Source organism: Nerophis lumbriciformis, linkage group LG15, assembly GCF_033978685.3.
Source record: "Nerophis lumbriciformis linkage group LG15, RoL_Nlum_v2.1, whole genome shotgun sequence".
Taxonomy (NCBI): domain Eukaryota; kingdom Metazoa; phylum Chordata; class Actinopteri; order Syngnathiformes; family Syngnathidae; genus Nerophis; species Nerophis lumbriciformis.
The window spans coordinates 18,102,091-18,124,105 of record NC_084562.2 but is presented as its reverse complement, the minus strand read 5'-3'; the positions used below and the strand labels follow the sequence as shown (position 1 = coordinate 18,124,105).

Genomic DNA, 22,015 nt, shown 5'->3' with positions numbered 1-22,015 from the left:
TAACCTTGACTATTTTCTAATGTATGGTCTTTCTGTTTTCCATCAGCAGGTACTCCCAGAGTTTTCAGGAAGGCACGTGTCCTACCCCTGCAAAGAACCTCCAGTTGCCACTTATAGGTCGTTCTGCGACATCTGATGTACGCAGGCCTCTGGAAGATGAGTTTAAAGCGGAGGCTGACAAGTTTCTTCGGCAGCATTGTGATCCATCAGCTGAATTCGAGCCTATTGCTGCTACACTAAGTCTAGAAGATAAATCTATAAACCGTCTAGAAAGCTTGTCCTCGCCCTTTTTCTCTCCAATTAGGTTGTTGTCACCCCGACAGGAACTAAGTCACCCGGTCTCAGATATGGCAACACCAATTCTCCCTTGCATTGAAAGCAATGATCATCTTCCTGATAGTGTTTACACCAGTTTTTTGCCCAAACCATCTACACCGGTTCACAGGCCGGATCCGCAGGAGCCTTGCTTCGACATTGCTGCACCACCAACGCCAGCTCCTGCCGCATTGCCACCACTTGACATAGACGACATATCTGAACCCCATCACAGTGAACCTAACCTAGTCCTCTCAGATCTCCCCTCTGTTGCAGAGGAAAGGGATGAAGAAGATGAAGAGGAAGATGAGGGTGAATACCTTGATTTAGATGAAAGAACTGATGAAGATCATTGTGCTGTAGATGAGACAGAGCAAACACAGGAAATATGTTCATTTTCTACTCAAGTTGAGGACCCTTTGAGAAAGAGCTGGCATTGTGAGTCTCCAGATCGGCAAGAGCCTGAGGTCCACCAACTGACTCCACCACATCCCGAACCCAGCCTTGGAGAAAACTGTTATGATCAAAGCATGAGTTGGAATGCTGACGTGGACCTTAAATCTCCACACCGGACATATGGGGAGATAGAGGCTGCTGTCTCCAAAATAACTAGTCCTTATTCTCATTCAGACAATGATATGCAGCACTTGCCTGGACACCCGTCTGGAACTCCTCCTTATACAACCTGGAATAGGTGGCACAAAGAAGAAGATCCTGAGGATTTTGATGAGCAGAAGGAGGCTGTGGCTGACATTCCATCTCCGGAGAGGCCTGACACTGCTCTGGATGAAGAACCCAGTTATTTAAACACGTCTTCATCCTCTACTAGACTGGAGTCTTTTTTCCAGGACTGTAACAAACCTAATATGGAGGTTAATAACCCGATGGACACAGAGGTCGCATGTGAAGAACCTGATGGCAGACACAGCACACATACTTTTGGTGCTACCACTGACGGTCACATGACACCTGCGGTTGGTCCTGAGCCAGTTGTGCCATGGGCAGACCCATTCTCCACTGATGCAGATGAGCTAGATGACCTAGGACCATTCTCCTTGCCTGACCTCCCAATCCCAGAGAAATCAGAAGAAGCGGAGCATCGAGACACTGAGTTTTCTGACCTTAACAAGAACGCACCATCCCACATTAGACATACGATTGCAGATGTTGAGGATCCGGACTTGATAGAGGTGGACCCTTTTAGTCTTGCAAAAACATGTCCTTCTGAAGACCAAATGCTATTGGAACCTACTGGACAAGACTTGGTTGTACCGTCATCACACACCAACTTCCAGCAAGAGTTGGACTCTGACCCTCAGAGTGTTCCTGTCAATAGCCCGTTGGCCTTTACGCAACAGAGCCTCATGTTGGACAATAAGAGAACATATGGAGGACCTGATGAGTCTGATCCCACTATATTGTATACATCCTTGAAATCAGAGGCTAACCAGCTACATCACTTACAGATTCACTCCATAGCTGAGTCTTTACAGTTGGCACCAGACCATATGTCTCTTGAGAAGTCAGAGGTGAGACAAGAGGACACAACTGAGCTCATAGCAGAGTCTATATCATCCAGTCCTGTACCTCTGATCCCTGTAGTTGATGCCTTTCCCAGTTCAGTGGAACCTTCAGAGCCTCCAGAGATGACACCCAAGCCTACCCCAGTTCCCCAGAGCGCAGTGTCCACAGATATTCCCAAGAAGGCTGATGAAATCCCTCAGAGGATAACGCGGAATCGAGCCAAAAACAATCCCTCTGCTGTTGTTACTTCCTCAATCATAACATCAACAAATTCCTCGCCTGTAACCATTAATCCAACAGTGAGCATTCATGCTATTCCTACCAGAATACCAACTCCCACGTCAGTGTCGGCCTTTTCAACGCCGAAGAAGGACAAAGACTCTTTGCTGATCGTCTCGTCTACTGCGTCCAATCCAACAACGACTTTATCTGTACAGAGTTCTGTAACCACATCTCCTACAGTGGTTCTGAGCAAATCAACTAAAGGCCGTCCTTTTCCTGTAGATGAAGATGATTCTCAGACACAGCTCCCACGTAAAAGGAAGTTCCCTCGTTCGACTGGGCAGCAGGTGCAAGTCCAGCTGGTGAACACGGCCATGCAGCAGACCAGGGAAATGATTCAGCAGACTTTGGCTGTGGTAGTCAATGCCATCAAGTTGGATGACATTGAGCCTTACCACAGCGACCGTTCCAACCCTTACTTCGAGTATCTACAGATAAGGAAGAAGATCGAGGAAAAGCGGAAAATCCTGTGCTACATCACCCCGCAGGCCCCACAGTGCTATGCTGAGTACGTGACCTACACGGGCTCCTATCTGCTGGATGGGAAGCCCCTTAGCAAGCTTCATATACCAGTGGTACGTTAAATCAATAATGACACCATGCCCATTTCAGAGGTCAAATTGGTATCTTGTTGGAGAAATCAGGAAATAGTAAGAATTTAAATGTTGTTTTTAACAGATTGCTCCACCGCCATCATTGTCAGAACCCCTGAAAGAGCTCTTCAGACAACAGGAGGCAGTGAGAGGAAAGCTCCGCTTGCAGCACAGCATAGAGCGGGTAAGGAATGCACTGTCTGGGGTTTCCTCACGGTTCACAAAAGACTAAGCCAGTTGAAAATACACACGGGGAATCGTAGGTGGGAGATCAAAGACACTTGACAGAAATACAGTCATTTGATAAAAATGTTTTGCGTCATGTTCACAGGAGAAGCTCATTGTCTCATGTGAGCAGGAAGTGTTAAGAGTCCACTGCAGAGCTGCAAGGACAATAGCCAATCAGGCTGTGCCATTTAGTGCCTGCACCATGCTTTTGGACTCTGAAGTCTACAATATGCCATCAGAGAGCCAGGTAGGACTTACATCTGTGCCCAAGATCTAATTTGTATTTTATCTTACTTGACCTTGTTTATAACGTGGTGGTTTTTGTCAGGGTGATGAGAACAAATCGGTGAGAGATCGCTTCAACGCGCGACAATTCATCTCCTGGATCCAGGATGTAGATGATAAATACGACCGAATGAAGGTAAAATGTGACCGGATGTTACTCTGTGCTTTATTGTCGCCATTAGTGATGGATAAATGACACCTCAGTCTGTGCGTGATTTAGTTGGTCTACTACCCCATAACGGACTGTACTTTTACAACTACAGTATGCAACTTCTCACCTTAAACTAGGGGTTGATAACCCAAAATGTTGAAAGAGCCATATTGGACCAAATTTTTTTTTAGAAAATCTGTTTGGAGCCGTAAAAAATTAAGAGCCATATTAGGTCAAATGTGTCAAACTCAAAGCCTGGGGTCCATATCTTGCCCACCACCTCATTTTATGTGGCCCGCAAAGGCCTATTTGTTTCTCAATGTACCGTATTTTTCGGAGTATAAGTCGCTCCGGAGTATAAGTTGCAACGGCCGAAAATGCATAATAAAGAAGGAAAAAAAACATATAAATCGCACTAGAGTATAAGTCTCATTGTTTGGAGAAATTTATTTGATAAAACCCAACACCAAGAATATACATTTGAAAGGCAATTTAAAATAAATAAAGAATAGTGAACAACAGGCTGAATAAGTGTACGTTATATGAGGCATAAATAACCAACTGGTATGTTAACGTAGCATATTATGGTAAGAGTCATTCAAATAACTATAACATATAGAACATGCTATACATTTACCAAACAATCTGTCACTCCTAATAGCTAAATCCCATGAAATATTATACGTCTAGTCTCTTACGTGAATGAGCTAAATAATATTATTTGATATTTTACGGTAATGTGTTAATAATATCACACATAAGTCGCTCCTGAGTATAAGTCGCCCCCCCGGCCAAACTAGGAATAAAACTGTGACTTATAGTCCGAAAAATACGTTAGTCAACTTTCTATTTTGACAGAAAAAAAATACATGTACTGTATGCAGTTTCATATATTTTAAACTTAATCTAATATTGCAACAAATATTATATTATTGCACATTCCAAACATCAAAATAAGTACTTGAATATCTGCTTGACTCATGATTTTGAAGCAACTCATCCATCAAGTTGTACAATGTAAAAATTATTTTTCAGTAAAAACTGGTAGCTCAGTTGCCAGAATTTTACCCTAAAAACACGAAACAAAAAAATGTGTAACATTTGTTTTACCAGTTACAGGAATACACCGTAAAAACACCGTAAAAACGACCGTAGAGTTTACAGTAAAACAGTGGTACTGTTTTCCCATTTACAGTATACATTGTAAAAAACATGGTACATTTTATGGTAAAATTTCGGCAGCTAAACTTTACTCTAAAATCTACATGTTTTTCTTACAGTGTACGTAAAAATATATAACAATAAATACTATGTAATGAAGCAATTTAAAAGGTATATATTCACTGTTACAAGTGGCCCTCTGAGGGCAGCCATAACTGTGACGTGGCCCCCAATGAAAACGACTTTGACACCCCTGTATTAGGTGTTATAATGAAGGCAACACATGATATGATGTAAGTGTCCATATTAGCCTACTATCAAAATGACTGTGTCGCAGGCTGACACAAATCTTAGTTGACGGAAATGTTGAAATGTAATATTTGTTCACACATTTTACAACATTGAAAAACAGAGGCTTCTCAAAGGGTGAGAACTCCTGGAAATTACTGGCCTAGAATTGCCAAAGGTGTAGATGTGTGTGTCCAAGTTAAAGGAAACGACAGGCTGTCTCCTTCTAATGGATTTATTACAATCTTTGCAAGCTGGGTAACGTTTGCTGTGGTCTGGAACAACATGGCACACAAACTACTATCAGAAATGCAACCAGTATTACATACAGATAATGTGTCATGAGACATGCAAATTTAAATTAAATACACAGAGGACATGAGTAAAGGAAATTAAATGAGCTCAAATATACCTGCAAACGAGGCATAATGATGCAATATGTACATACACTGCAAAAAGTCAGTGTTCAAAAACAAGAAAAAAAACAAACATTTTATTTGAACTAAGCAAAATTATCTGCCAATAGAACAAGAAAATTCGGCTTGTCAAGACTTTCCAAAACAAGTAAAATTAGCTAACCTCAATGAACCCAAAAATACCTTAAAATAAGTATATTCTCACTAATAAAATGGGCACTTTTCTTGGTAGAATAAAAACGAGACCTTTTTGCTCAATATGTTGAAAAATGCTAGTGCCATTATCTTGACATAATGATATGCGCTCGGCATCATGATTTTTTTTTCATGCTTTAAGTAAGAAATTATTACTTTAAAAAAGTAGTTTTATACTTGTGAGTGTTGATGACACAGCTTTGCATCAGTTGATATTCTAGTTTCAAGCATGTTTTACTCAATATAGGTCATCAAATCTCAGCAACAAGCTGTAATATCTTACTGAGATCATTTAGGACCAAAACCCTTAAAACAAGTAAAACACTCTAACATAAAATCTGCTTACTGAGAAGAATTATCTTATCAGACAGAAAATAAGCAAATATCACCCTTATTTGAGATATATAATCTTACTTAGACTTCAGTTTTTGCAGTGTACAGCTAGCCTAAATAGCATGTTAGCATCGATTAGCTTGTAGTCGTGCTTTGACCAAATATCAATCAATCAATCAATGTTTATTTATATAGCCCTAAATCACAAAAGTCTCAAATGGCGTTTGATTAGCACTCCACACAACATCAACAAAGCTCACCTTTGTGCATTCACGCACAGCATAAAACATTTGGTGGACAAAATGAGACAAAGGAGTGGCGTAAAACACATCTTTCTGTGGCGGCGTCGTAGAAAGTTGTACATGAAAACAAACTATCACCGGCATATCGTACAACCCTACTTGGAGGCATAGTTCATCAAAAAGTTCACAAATAGAGGGATTCCACTTTTTTTTCCGGTCAAATGTAGTGACTTTTTAGTGGGGCCCTCATGAAACAGCAACACAGTGTCAACACAGCCAGTGAGTGTGCCACACGCTCACCGAGGCGTCACTTACCCATCACTATTTCATAGGAACATTGAACAAATGGAACGTAAAAGACCAATGTATGAATGGAAAGCTTCCTCTCTCTCCGGCAGACATGTCTATTGATGCGGCAGCAGCACGAGGCGGCGGCCCTCAACGCGGTACAAAGGATGGAGTGGCAGTTGAAGGTCCAGGAACTGGAACCCGCCGGACATAAGTCCCTTTGTGTCAACGAAGTGCCGTCCTTCTACGTCCCAATGGTGGACGTCAACGACGACTTTGTCCTGCTGCCGGCGTGACACCTCTCGGCTCAGCGATAAAGTGCAAACTTTATCCCGATCCCTTCTTCTCAAAGAGACTTTGTCGGACAGAACAAAACGGAAAGGGCTAGCAAGTTTGAGAAGGGCCTTTAGACAGAAAAACATAGCAAAAGAGTACGGATTTGAAAAAAAGAGAAGAAAAAAACCTACTCTTTGTTCCCTTCCCTGAAGAAGGAGACATGTTTTTACTGAGAAAATACTCAACTTGCACTTTCATCCTCTAAAGTTTTTACTCCTTTTTTGATCCAAAGCAAAAAAACAACAACAAAAAAATAAGTTTTTGCTTTCAGGCCCACAAACTCCCCCGTGCTCGGAGACGGGGGACAGAGATATATTTTCTGCTTTCACTTTTTTTGGGCTTCGCTTCATACGAGTCACCTGGCGGGTGTCAAAGAGGAGCTCTCCCCGCGCCAAGGGAGGAACCCGGAGAGGAACCCCCTCCCAATCCCCCCCCCCTGCTGGCTCCAGGTGAGCCGGGACGTGTTGGGAGCCAGCCAGACCGAAAACGGCCGCTGGCGAATGCCAGATCTGCGGCAGGTAAGGCCGACGGTTGCTGCGAGTCCTAGAGGGAGAGACTACCAGGCAGCCCCTCAGCCATGCAAAACAGAAGGAGGCACGAGGTGGACCCCTGAGGACAGACCGGAGTGTCCTCGGGCCACCTCGACGTCCTCCACCCACGCATCGGACTCGACGCCACGGGACAAACGAGACGAAAACAAACATAACGAATGTGGTTTTGACGGGGAGAGAAATCTTGTTTTTGTCTATTTCTTTACTTGGGCATTTCATTGTTTCTGAGGAAGTGACTTGAAACACTACAGAGCCAATATTAGTTTAATGGAGAAAAAAACAAAAATCGAAAAAAAAACGAAAAAAGTTGTATTCCGTAAATGATGTACAGTTTTTATATTCGTTAACAATGTATTCTTGCTGCCTTCTAGATAATTTATTTTGCCACACATTACTGCACAGTTGTAAATAACCTATGTACTGTAATATCACTCGAGTAAGTGTAAAGAAAAAAAACAGAAAAGAAATAAAAAGTATCTTTTTATGTACAGTTCACTTTTGGGCAGCACTTTCCCTCCCTCATATCCGCGGGCCAAACATGTACTCGATTCTTGTTCAGTATTGGAAACGGCCGATTGCATCATCACAACTGACTATAGGCCACTTCTGGACTCCACGATATTTCCACACATGTAGCAGAAATAGACGAGGATTATTTAAACGTTGCTTTACCACACAATTATATCTGACACATGTCAAACCAAGAAAATGCCTTTTTAGGGGTGAAAAAATAATGTACTCATTGTCGGGCAAAGTCACAAAGATATATATAAATATATATGTGTATATATATATATATATATATATATATATACGGTTTGAATGGAAACATAAGTGATGTCATTCATAAATAGAAGTTCATGTTTTAATATTGTTTTGTTTTCCCCAGAAAATGTTTTCTGAAAACTTTGTGTCATGGCTCCCGTTACCTTGTTGCACTCGCTACCCCCACGTGGTAGTGTCAGTAAGGCAGAGGACTCCCAAAATGTGGCCTTTTTTTTTTTTTTTTTTTTTTTTTTTAAAATTGGGATGGTTTTAATAATACAAAAATAAGAGTCCAGTTACTTTAAGATTTTTTTTTTTTTTTAAACAATATTGTGTTATTTCCCCTAAACACAATTAATTCGCTTTTTATCCAACACCGATCGTCCGTATCCTCCATACTGTTGTGTTGTTCCGTGTGGCTCGACAGTTTATATACAGTAACACAACTGCCACACATTCAGATTTGGACCCACCATAGCCAGCCTGCTTGTCACCTTCTCGATTTGTCTCGTTTTCTTCCACTCGATTATTACGGTTGTGTTTTGTCTTTTTACCTTGTTGTTTTTGGACTTGTTGTTGTTGCTGTGTATTTTTTCTTCCTTGGTTGTTTTGCGTTCTAACGCCGCTGGCATGTCAATCACGTCGCTTATCAAGCAGAATGTAAAACCTTGTCCTGACTATTGTTTACAAGACATCCTCTGTGTTTTCTAGTCCCTCCTTGATTTCAACCACAAAGGCTTGAAATGGTGACCTCGGGTCTTTTTTCTCAGCGCGAGCAATGGACGACATCAGGTTTATTCTCCACACACACACGCACGCACACACACACCCACACCCACACCAGATGCACAGTAGAGCACTTGGCACCACCCGAGTCAGCAACATATTACCTCTACTCCTCACATTCACTCATAATTTGCATTGTTTTTTCTTACATAATTGCTATTTTTCCATGAAATAGTATCACGATTTCAAGCCTTTTTTTCTTTCCTAGTCTATTTTTTTAATTCAAACCCAGACTGTAGCTGTTTCTTTGCTTTTTTTTTTTTTTTTAATAAAAAATAAAAAAAAGACTAATACAAAGCATGGAGAACTACTCTTTAAAGTGAGAAATAACCTATTTATTATTATTTCTGTTTTGTTTTTCTTCTGACACCTGTGGTATGTTCTGGTTGAAGTTTGGTCTCGGCTGTGTAAATTTCCCTCCTTGTAATGCGTGAAAGAGACATACTGTAAATAGCTGTTGTAAATAAAACCTCCCAGGACGTTTTTTTTGTTTGTTTATTTTTGGCACCCTCTTCTTTGTACTCGTGTGGAAAAGTTGCGTGGAAAGTTGGGGTTCCATGGGGAAGGAGCGGCGTGTAACATTTTTTAAAAATTGTACAATGTAGTTTGTGTACATATTGTTGGAGCAGCTAAGGGGCGGGCTTGTCGTCAATGCTGTCATAGAAAATCCACTTTCAGCTGTTGTCGAGGAGATCCTGGAGAGAGAAAAAAAAAAAAGACAAAAAAAAATAGTCATGCGAGAGAATGGGTGGGTTAAAAAGACTAAAAGTAAAAATTCTAAATTGTTATTTTCTACCGTTGCATGTACAGAGAGCGCGAGAACTGCTGTTGTTCCTCAGAGATTATGTTCGTTAATAAAATTTTGAAATATTACAACTTTGGCTCTTTTGCTTTATTTTTATTTGATCTTACTTCTGATCTAACTGACCGCCGGTCAGAAATCATGGTTTTATGGTAAATTGGTTAAATATTAATATTACATGAAATCAAGTGTGTCCTCTTCAGATCCCAGTTATGTTTTTATTCCACTTCCATGGTCACAGGACTAGAAAAACCTGCTCTATAAAGTATGTAAGTCATACAGTCACGATCAAAAGTTTACATACACTTGTAAAGAGCATAATGTCATGGCTGTCTTGAGTTTCCAATCATTTCTACAACTCTTATTTTTTTTGTGATAGAGTGATTGGAGCACATACCTGAAGTTTGGTTCTTTTATGAATTTATTATGAGTCTACTGAAAATGTGAGCAAATCTGCTGGGTCAAAAGTAAAATACAGCAATGTTAATATTTGCTTACATGTCCCTTGGCAAGTTTCACTGCAATAAGGCGCTTTTGGTAGCCATCCACAAGCTTCTGCTTGAATTTTTGACCACTCCTCTTGACAAAATTGGTGCAGTTCAGCTAAATGTGTTGGTTTTCTGACATGGACTTGTTTCTTCAGCATTGTCCACAAACAGTTAAAAAATAAAAAAGTAAAATAAATGTGGACAACGTTGTAATGAGGACTGGGCTGAAAATAAATGTAAATTTAACTCAGGCGAGCACGAGGTCAAGTTGTGACATCATCTCCCCGCCTCCTATTCTCCGACTTTTTCTCTCGTAATTATGACTTAACTCATAATTTTGATTTCTTATTTCATAATTACAACTTTTTATCTCATAATTTTGACTTTTTAACCTCATACTTATGACCCTTTATCTTAAAATTACCACTTTGAATCTAATTATCATGACTTTTTTCTCTCATAATTTCGATGCATCTCATAATTACACATTTTTATTTCATAATTATGATTTTTTTTTTATCTCATAATTTCAATTCATCTCATAATTACGACGTTTTATGTCATAATGACTTTTTATGTCATAAATTAAATTTTTTAAATCTCATAATTAAGACTTTTTTTAATCTCATAATTACTTTTCAATTTAATAAACATGACTTTTTATTTCATAACTATGACTTTCCATCTCATGACTATTGGGGTATTTGTATTACTGGCGGAAACGGGCTTCCATAAATTACAAAGATTTGTATAACTTGTTTAAAGTCTTTGTTATGTAAAATACATGCGTCTGAGTTAATTATGCAAATCATACGATTACGTCACATCGACACGCCCCCACCACGGCCCTTGGTCACGCCCCCCACCGCCACAAATTGGCAATCTGTGGGTAAGAAAAAAAAGTATAAAAATTGTTTTGCATGGATTAAAAAGTGTGTAAAAAATTGTAATGAGTATGAGGCTCGAAATAAATGTGTACTCATTGGTTAACAAAATGATAAAAATAAATATAACTCAAGCGAGCACGAGGTGAAATTGTGACGTCATCACCCCGCCTTCTTCTATTTCCGGCTTGCGCACTTCACCTGCGCGTCTCTCCGACTTTGTCTCATAATTATGACTTAACTCATAATTTTGATTTCTTATTTCATAATTACAACTTTTTATCTCATAATTTCGACTTTTTACCTCATAATTATGACCCTTTATCTTAAAATTACCACTTTGAATCTAATAATCATGACTTTTTTCTCATAATTTCGATGTATCTCATAATTACTTATTTTTATTTCATAATTATGACATTTTTTTTATCTCATAATTTCGATTTATCTCATAATTACAATGTTTCATGTCATAATCATGACTTTTTATGTCCATCCATCTTCTTCCGCTTATCCGAGGTCGGGTCGCGGGGGCAGCAGCCTAAGCAGGGAAGCCCAGACTTTCCTCTCCCCAGCCACTTCGTCCAGCTCCTCCTTATGTCATAACTTAATTTTTTTTCAATCTCATAATTACTTTTCAATTTAATAAACATGACTTTTTATTTCAAAACTATGACTCATCTCATGACTATTGGGGTATTTAAACGGGCTTCCATAAATGACAAATATTTATATAACTTGTGTAAAGTCTTTGTTATATAAAATACATGCGTCGAGGCAAATCATACGATTACGTCACATCGACACGCCTTGGTCACGCCCCCCCCCCACCACAAATTGGTAATCTGTGGGTAAAAAAAAAAAGTATAAAAATGGTTTTACAAGATTAAAAAGTGTGTAAAACGTTGTAATGAGGATGAGGCTCAAAACAAATGGTTAACAAAATTATAATAATAGATATAACGAGTTGAAATTGTGACGTCATCGCCCCGCCTCCTTTTTTCCCGGCGTGCGCGCCTCACCTGCGCGTGTCTCTCAGGCGGCGTGCGCGCGCCCGGTGCTGTGGTCACTCTCTTAATATTCGCCGCCTTTTTTCTTTATCTTTTATTTCCTTCATTTTCCTTCCCTCCAATGGACTACGAGGGCAAAGTGTTCCCCCACGCGGGCGGCTACGGCCGCTACAACCGCGTCGTGGTTCTGTTCAGCTGGTTCCCGACCTTCGCCGTCACGTTCAACCTGTTCAGCGACGTCTTCTTCACCGCCATCCCGGAGTCGTACCACTGCCAGGCGGACCCGCAGCTGCTTCCTGCCGCTCTCCTGCTCGCCAACTTGTCCCGGTCGGGTTACTTAAACCTCACCATTCCGTGGGTTAACGGCAGCGGGCTGAGCCATTGTGAACTTTACAAGTACCCCACCAACTCCTCCGACTTTTCCCCGAGTCTACCCCGGGAGAGGGTGAGCTGTACGCGGGGTTGGGAGTACCAGCATGTGTCGGGGCTCCGGAGCAACTTCGTCACGGAGGTAAGAATTAGTCAATATTTTCTTTATAATTCTGTACAAACTGTCACTAGCGATAGTAATTAGTGTACAAATTATTCAACCGTCTTCCTAAGTGTAAAAAGTTAGCAAAAGTCAATATTTGCCCAACAGCTCCAACATTATCTGTCAGGGACAAAAACACATCACAATCTATTATTTCATTATTTCTCGTATATTCTTACTATTACAATAAATGTTGCTATGATTCCATCTTTATGGAAACACTTTAGTGAACCCCTTTTCTCTCCCAGCATGATTTTTATTTTATTTTTTAAATTTTATTTCGAACATGAACACACTTCCAGTATAATACAAAACACAATTTCATATCATTTTACTTTACATCATGTCCGAAAAGGAGTAGGAAGAAGCAAAGCTTATTTAATCCTACCCCTTTCCCACTTCAGAGCGTTTACAAATATATAGAATCATTTACTGACCTTTTTATATAATAAAATAACATCTGTGAATTAGTATACACAACAGTTTTGTAATATGTAATTAATCAATTCAGTCATTATTAACATACTGAGATGAAGAATATCTTATTTTCAATAAGGTTGAAAGTATTTCTCTTAATTATTCTTCTTTGTACTTTGTAAGCACTATTATTTTGAACAACTTCTTAAACTGGATCATAACTTCTTTACTTAATCCATTTCATCATTTCATTCCACATACTGTTATGCTAAAGGTTCTAAGTGTTGTACGTGCATACAAATGTTTTAAATTATTTTTTCCTCTAAGGTTATATTCCTCCTCTTTAGTTGAGAAGAATTGTTGTGCATTCTTTGGTAGCAGGTTATAGTTTGCTTTGTGCATCATTTTAGCTGTTTGCAATTTTACCAAATCACCGAACTTTAATATTTTTGACTCAATAAATAAAGTGTTTGTATGTTCTCTATATCCAACATTATGTTTCCCGTGTTTCATGAGCAGGGCCGCTCCTAGCTAAAGTGGGGGCCTAAGCAGAATTTATTTGTAGCCGCCCCCCCATTACACGCTTCTATGTTTGTGTAAACATTTTTTATACTTTTATTCTTTGCATTGTTCATTTATTATTAATTTTTTTTTTTTTTTTTTTTGATTAATCGCCTAATACAGGGGTCGGCAACCTTTACCAGTCAAAGAGCCATTTTGACCAGTTTCACAAATTAAAGAAAACAATGGGAGCCACAAAAATCTTTTGAAATTTAAAATGAAATAACACTGCATACAAAGTTTTTATTTTTATTATGTGCTATGTCTAATGAGAATTGAGTGTTGGTGCGGACCGCGAGTTTAACATGAAAGGCGCTTGACAGCGTCATACTTGTCAACCCTACCGATTTTTCAGGCAGACTACGAAGTTCAGGGCAACTGTTCTCTCGAACGTGCCGTGATGGTACAGCATTTAGCACCCACTACAACCAGCGTGCCGGCCCAGCCTCGCGTTGTATGGGGTTTAAGCATGCTCACGTAAGCGACAGCAAGGCATACTTGGTCAACAACCACACAGGTCACACTGATGGTGGCGGTATAAAAAACTTTAACAATCTTACTAATATGCGCCACACTGTGAACCCACACCAAACAAGAATGACAAACACATTTCGGGAGAACATCTGCACCGTAACACAACATAAACACAACAGCACAAATACCCAGAATCCCACGCAGCCCTAACTCTTCCGGGCTACATTATACACCCCCGCCACCAAACCCCGCCCCCACCCCCAACCGACGCACAGAGAGGGGGGGGTTGATGTGTGAGGGAGCAGGGTTGGGGTGGGGGCGGGGTTTAGTGGTAGCAGGGGTGTATAATGTAGCCCGGAAGAGTCAGGGCTGCATGGGATTCTGGGTATTTGTTCTGTTGTGTTTATGTTGTGTTAAGGTGCAGATGTTCTCCCGAAATGTGTTTGTCATTCTTGTTTGGTTTTGGTTCAAAGTGTGGCGCATTATTAGTAAGAGTGTTAAAGTTGTTTTATATGACCCCGTCAGTGTAACCTGTGTGGCTGTTGACCAAGTATGCCTTGCTGTCAATAACGTGTGCAAGCAAAAGAGGCATTCAACAAGAGGCTGTGCTGGCACTCTGGTTATACGTATTGTAAAGGGTGTTGAATGCTGTACCATCATGGCACGCCCTCATTATTGTTGTAAGGGTGAAAATCGGAGACAATTCATCCCGGGAGTTATCTGCGAGGGGCACTAAAATCCGGAAGTCTCCCTGGGCAATCGGGGGGGTCGGCAAGTATGCAGCTGAGCCGCATCAGAGTGATCAAAGAGCCGCATGCGGCTCCGGAGCCGCGGGTTGCTGACCCCTGGCCTAGGAAGAGTCAAAAATATTGACATTGATACCAAGTACCAATTACATGTAAATATTACATATGTTATATGTAGGGATGTCCGATAATGGCTTTTTTGCAGATATCCGATATTCCGATATTGTCCAACTCTTAATTACCGATACCGATATCAACCGATACCGGTATATACAGCCGTGGATTTAACACATTATTATGCCTAATTTGGACAACCAGGTATGGTGAAGATAAGGTCCTTTAAAAAAAAATAAAAAAAATAAAATAAGATAAATAAATTAAAAACATTTTCTTGAATAAAAAATAAAGTAAAAAAATATAAAAACAGTTACGTAGAAACTAGTAATTAATGAAAATTAGTAAAATTAACTGTTAAAGGTTAGTACTATTAGTGGACCAGCAGCACGCACAATCATGTGTGCTTACGGACTGTATCCCTTGCAGACTGTATTGATATATATTGATATATAATGTAGGAACCAGAATATTAATAACAGAAAGAAACAATCCTTTTGTGTGAATGAGTGTGAATGAGTGTAAATGGGGGAGGGAGTTTTTTTGGTTTGGTGCACTAATTGTAAGTGTATCTTGTGTTTTTTATGTTGATTTAATAAAAAAAAAAAAAATAAAATAAAAACTGATACCGATAATTTCCGATATTACATTTTAAAGCATTTATCGGCCGATAATATCGGCATGCTGATATCATCGGACATCTCTAGTTATATGTTATAGTGCTACAATGGTACATTTTTAGTCTACTTTATACCTGCATTATCCTTTCCATCCTTACCCTTTCCATCCTTTGTAACTGAGCTACTGTTTTGGAACAATTTCCCTTGTGTATCAATAAAGTTTGTCTAGGTCTAAGTCAATACCAACACAAAAAAAAATACATCAATACTTGATTTTCTCGATATCAATTGTAGCAATATTTCCTCGGGGACCAGCGTGAGCACTGAGTAGGCGGCGAAGAAGAACGCCTGTTGTCTTAAAAAAAAAAAAAGGAATTTCAGTACTTCCATTTATTTACTTATATTTACTTATTCAATCAATCAATCAATCTTTATTTATATAGCCCTAAATCACAAGTGTCTCAAAGGGCTGCACAAGCCACAACGACATCCTCGGTACAAAGCCCACATAAGGGCAAGGAAAAACTCACCCCAGTGGGACGTCGATGTGAATGACTATGAGAAACCTTGGAGAGGACCGCATATGTGGGTAACCCCCCCCTCTAGGGGAGACCGAAAGCAATGGATGTCGAGTGGGTCTGACATAATATTGTGAGAGTCCAGTCCATAGTGGATCCAACATAATAGTAAGAGTCCAGTCCATAGTGGGGCCAGCAGGACACCATCCCGAGCGGAGACGGGTCAGCAGCGCAGAGATGTTCCCAGCCGATGCACAGGCGAGCGGTCCACCCCGGGTCCCGACTCTGGACAGCCAGCACTTCATCCATGGCCACCGGACCTGTGCCCCCCCCCCCCTCAAGGAAAAGGGGAGCAGAGGAGAAAAGAAAAGAAACTGCAGATCAACTGGTCCAACAGGGGGGCTATTTAAAGGCTAGAGTATACAAATGAGTTTTAAGATGGGACTTAAATGCTTCTACTGAGGTAGCATCTCTAATTGTTACCGGGAGGGCATTCCATAGTACTGGAGCCCCAATAGAAAACGCTCTATAGCCCGCAGACTTTTTTTGGGCTCTGGGAATCACTAATAAGCCGGAGTTCTTTGAACGCAGATTTCTTGCCGGGACATATGGTACAATGCAATCGACAAGATAGGACGGAGCTAGACCGTGTAGTATTTTATACGTAAGTAGTAAAACCTTAAAGTCGCATCTTAAGTGCACAGGAAGCCAGTGCAGGTGAGCCAGTATAGGCGTAATATGATCAAACTTTCTTGTTCTTGTCAAAAGTCTAGCAGCCACATTTTGTACCAACTGTAATCTTTTAATGCTAGACATAGGGAGACCCGAAAATAATACGTTACAGTAGTCGAGACGAGACGTAACGAACGCATGAATAATGATCTCAGCGTCGCTAGTGGATAAAATAGAACGAATTTTAGCGATATTACGGAGATGAAAGAAGGCCGTTTTAGTAACACTCTTAATGTGTGACTCAAAGGAGAGAGTTGGGTCGAAAATAATACCCAGATTCTTACTGATTCGCTTTGTGTAATTGTTTGGTTGTCAAATGTTAAGGTGGTATTATTAAATAAATGTCGGTGTTTAGCAGGACCGATAATCAGCATTTCCGTTTTCTTGGCGTTGAGTTGCAAGAAGTTAGCAGACATCCATTGTTTAATTTCATTAAGACACGCCTCCAGCTGACTACAATCCGGCGTGTTGGTCAGCTTTAGGGGCATGTAGAGTTGGGTGTCATCAGCATAACAATGAAAGCTAACACCATATTTGCGTATGATGTTGCCTAGCGGCAACATGTAAATACTAAAGAGTGCAGGGCCAAGAACCGAACCCTGAGGAACTCCGCACGTTACCTTAACATAGTCCGAGGTCACATTATTATGGGAGACGCATTGCATCCTGTCAGTAAGATAAGAGTTAAACCACGACAAAGCTAAGTCTGACATACCAATACGTGTTTTGATACGCTTTAATAAAATATTATGATCGACGGTATCGAAAGCAGCGCTAAGATCAAGAAGCAGCAACATAGATATTATTATTATTATTATTATTATATATATTATTCACGCAAGTCTGTCACAAATGTAGATTTGGCCGTCCCGATTGGCCCTCGCTCATAAACAAATGATAATAGAAGTGTGGCAGTGCAGCATATAGGCCAGACCTGGACAAATTAAGCCCCGGGGGCCCGGTAACCTTTTCAATCTGGCCCGTTGGACATTCCCAAATACCTTTTTTTTAGATCTTTAAAGGGGAACATTATCACCAGACCTATGTAAGCGTCAATATATACCTTGATGTTGCAGAAAAAAAGACCATATATTTTTTTAACCGATTTCCGAACTCTAAATGGGTGAATTTTGGCGAATTAAACGCCTTTCTAGTATTCGCTCTCGGAGCGTTGTGACGTCACATCGGGAAGCAATCCGCCATTTTCTCAAACACAGAGTCAAATCAGCTCTGTTATTTTCCGTTTTTTCGACTGTTTTCCGTACCTTGGAGACATCATGCCTCGTCGGTGTGTTGTCGGAGGGTGTAACAACACGAACAGGGACGGATTCAAGTTGCACCAGTGGCCCAAAGATGCGAAAGTGGCAAGAAATTGGACGTTTGTTCCGCACACTTTACCGACGAAAGCTATGCTACGACAGAGATGGCAAGAATGTGTGGATATCCTGCGACACTCAAAGCAGATGCATTTCCAACGATAAAGTCAAAGAAATCTGCCGCCAGACCCCCGTTGAATCTGCCGGAGTGTGTGAGCAATTCAGGGACAAAGGACCTCGGTAGCACGGCAAGCAATGGCGGCAGTTTGTTCCCGCAGACGAGCGAGCTAAACCCCCTGGATGTCTTGGCTCACACCGTCCCTTATGCCACCGAAGATGATCAAGAGAAGAATATCGACCCTAGCTTCCCTGGCCTGCTGACATCAACTCCAAAACTGGACAGATCAGCTTTCAGGAAAAGAGAGCGGATGAGGGTATGTCTACATAATATATTAATTGATGAAAATTGGGCTGTCTGCACTCTCAAAGTGCATGTTGTTGCCAAATGTATTTCATATGCTGTAAACCTAGTTCATAGTTATTAGTTTCTTTTAATGCCAAACAAACACATACCAATCGTTGGTTAGAAGGCGATCGCTGAATTCGTCCTCGCTTTCTCCCGTGTCGCTGGCCGTCGTGTCGTTTTCGTTGGTTTCGCTTGCATACGGTTCAAACCGATATGGCTCAATAGCTTCAGTTTCTTCTTCAATTTCGTTTTCGCTACCTGCCTCCACACTACAACCATCCGTTTCAATACATGCGTAATCTGTTGAATCGCTTAAGCCGCTGAAATCCGAGTCTGAATCCGAGCTAATGTCGCTATAGCTTGCTGTTATATGCGCCATGTTTGTTTGTGTTGGCATCACTATGTGACGTCACAGGAAAATGGACGCTGGATTTTAACGATGGTTAAAATCAGGCACTTTGAAGCTTTTTTTTACGGATATTGCGTGATGGGTAAAATTTTGAAAAAAACTTCGAAAAATAAAATAAGCCACTGGGAACTGATTTTTAATGGTTTTAACCCTTCTGAAATTGTGATAATGTTCCCCTTTAAGATGGAAAGTGTAGCTGCCATTGTGATGTGCAGTGATGTTTTCTAATGACCGTAAGTCTTGAACTATACAAAGTATTTCAATGGTTGGGAACTGCGCTTTTGCATGATGTACTAGTTACTATGGTCATCTAATTAGTTACTATGATAATCTAATTAGTTACTTTGGTAATCTAAGTCACAGCAGCTCAGACGAGGCACCAAGCAGTGTGGGTGGGGAGCGTTTCCACAGAGTGTTTCCAGAGCCTGAAATGCAGGTGTCAGGGACAGACGCGGAAGGGGATTATTACAACAAAGTTCTAAAGCTTAGTGTTATATCAGATGTATCAGATTGTAGGTGTTGGTTTTTTTACCCTTCACGTTCATATTTCGCTGTGTTTGTTGCATTTTTGTTACGTTTCGCTTGATTGTAAAATATGTCGATCGAGAGGGGGTGTAACGTTCATATGTTGTCAATATTCAGTGTTTTATCCTTCCTAGTTGATATTGTAAATCCCACATTATTGTCATGTACTTTATGGGTGTCTCATTCAGTAAATAAATGTAAAATTCCATTCTGTTTTAAGGCGGTCTGTCATAATTTTTATATCAGTGTTCCTAAAAATAGATATACCGGCCCCCAGACACATTTTTTTCTCAAAATTTGGTCCCCCAGAGTCAAAGTAATTGCCTGATATAGGAAAAATAATCTTGATAATTTTTTTATACTGTTGTTGTAGAGGAGCGGCTCCACACTGTGTATAGAGATTAGGGCTGGACAATGTGGCTAAAAACTATATCATGAAATCAGTGTTTTATATCAGTCTATCGATAATTATTGATATTTTTAATGACCTGTTGAAAATAAGGACCAGGAGAAAAATATATTAAATGTAAGTTGTGATATTTAAGGTATAATCCCCTCAGCTATCGAGGCAGAAAGAAAAGAAAACATCAACACAAGCATGGAAAACACTCAAACAATGTCAACAAAATTCAAATATAAAAATAATATAAAAATATAAAAAAATTGATAACTTATTAATAAGCTCATAAAATGAAGGTGCAAAAATAAGGAATATGTAAGAAATGCTTAATAAAGTGTAACAAAATAGTGCAAACTGTGAAAATGTAAACATAGAGAAACCTGAGAAGAACTGCAGGTTTAGTGCCGGGAAGTTACGGCCGTGCTCTAAAGGGTGAGCGCGGCTAAGGTGGTGTAGTATTATTTACAGACCACATTGGTCCATTTTTTTAAAAATCCAAAAAAACTGCCATAATGTTGAAGTGACTTTTCCTGTTTTGTATTCAATTTCTTGGCTCTCTGCAGAACTCACTTTTACTTTCTCTCCTCACTCCTTGCAATCAGCGGCGCGACAACAAGATGGCGCAATCTAATATGATAGTTGATACTGTTACCTGATTGGCTGTCAGCGTGTCCCTCACACTGATCAGTGATCACTTCCTTCAGTTGCTCGGTTACCAGTAAACGATTGCCTTTGTTCATGCAACCACTTGCTTCGTCGGAAAAAAAACTAAAATCAAACATTTTATCGAACGCATTTTTTTTAATTGATATCGATTACCTGTCTATCACGATATATACTGATATTTTTTTTTATCGCCCAGCCCTAATGGAGATACACAGCTGCTGATTGTTGAAAATAGGAATCAACCTTTAAAAAAATTGATGGCCAAAACTATTTTGTTGCATGAACTTGCCGCATTTCTCTCGCGCAGTTGTTTTGTTGGTGACTTTTTGGAATTTGCAGCATTTTTCTTTTGCACTTGTTGCTGATCCTACGTTTTCCACTTGCATCCGTGTTTGGAGCATCGGGTCGTTGCTGCGCTTGTGTAACAAGAACATGTTTACTGTCTCTCGGGTCTTTTTGATTGGCCTGCTGTTGCTCAAGGATCCTCCTAATCTGCAAATATTGATGAAGTGGTCTGTCACCTGACTAGATGAACACGCAGAGGCTTGACAGCAAGTATTTTAAGATCAACACCGGCTTGAACTTGTTGCATCATTTGACACGTAAAAGTGAAGTGTTGTTTCGATGGCCATAGTTTTAGCCCAAAATTTGATTTTTTTGTATGTGTGTTACATTTTTTCAGCTAAAAGTGAAATTTCCTCAGTCACCTTTACTAAAAATGAATAATCAGGTTAGAAATCTTACAGTATTAATGAACTTTAAAAGCCACATTAAGTCAATAACATCAGCAGATTTTTACCACCTAAAAAGTCACTTTTTCCACATGTTATGTTGCAGCCTAATTCCAAAAATGAATACACTAATTTTTTCCCCTCAAAATTAAACACACAATACTCCATAATGACAATGTGAAAAGGTGTTATTTTTGCAACTTTATTCAAAATAAAAAAATCACGTGTACATAAGTATTCACAGCTTTGCTCAGTACTTTGTCCTCAGAATTATACACACAATATCCCGTAATGACAATGTGAAAAGGTGTTATTTTTGCAAATTTATAAAAATAAAAAAATCATGTGTACATAAGTATTCGCAGCTTTGCTTAGTACTTTATCCTCAGAATTATACACACAATACCCCATCATTTTTGCAAATTTATAAAAATAAAAAAATCATGTGTACATAAGTATTCGCAGCTTTGCTCAGTACTTTGTCCTCAAAATTCTACACACAATACCCCATAATGACAATGTGAAAAGGTGTTATTTTTGCAACTTTATTAAAAAAAAAAAATCATGTGTACATAAGTATTCACAGCTTTGCTCAGTACTTTGTCCTCAAAATTCTACACACAATACCTCATAATGACAATGTGGAAAGGTGTTATTTTTGCAACTTTATTACAAATAAAAAAAAAAAAAAATCACGTGTACATAAGTATTCACAGCTTTGCTCAGTACTTTATCCTCAAAATTCTACACACAATACCCCATAATGACAATGTGAAAAGGTGTTATTTTTGCAACTTAATAAAAATAAAAAAATCATGTGTACATGAGTATTCACAGCTTTGCCCAGTACTTTGTCCTCAAAATT

General features: G+C 39.7%; 2 protein-coding genes across 4 annotated transcripts in view; both read left to right on the top strand.

Moving 5' to 3' along the window:
• The window catches only part of ankrd11 (ankyrin repeat domain 11), a 294,007-nt gene extending 285,781 nt beyond the window's left edge, over positions 1-8,226 (top strand). For 2 of the 3 annotated variants that reach the window (XM_061974774.2, XM_061974776.2), the window contains 5 exons: positions 47-2,696; positions 2,800-2,898; positions 3,046-3,189; positions 3,271-3,363; positions 6,412-8,226. In XM_061974774.2, coding sequence (XP_061830758.1) covers positions 47-2,696; positions 2,800-2,898; positions 3,046-3,189; positions 3,271-3,363; positions 6,412-6,597 — 3,172 coding nt within the window. In that variant the 3' untranslated portion in view covers positions 6,598-8,226. The remainder of the gene's footprint in view (positions 1-46; positions 2,697-2,799; positions 2,899-3,045; positions 3,190-3,270; positions 3,364-6,411) is intronic. The other variant, XM_061974775.2, reaches the window with a different exon arrangement.
• Positions 8,227-11,934: 3,708 nt separating this feature from the next.
• Positions 11,935-22,015, top strand: part of slc22a31 (solute carrier family 22 member 31) — a 30,996-nt gene continuing 20,915 nt past the window's right edge. Inside the window, exon 1 of the mRNA XM_061974784.1 lies at positions 11,935-12,434. Coding sequence (XP_061830768.1) covers positions 12,045-12,434 — 390 coding nt within the window. The 5' untranslated portion in view covers positions 11,935-12,044. The remainder of the gene's footprint in view (positions 12,435-22,015) is intronic.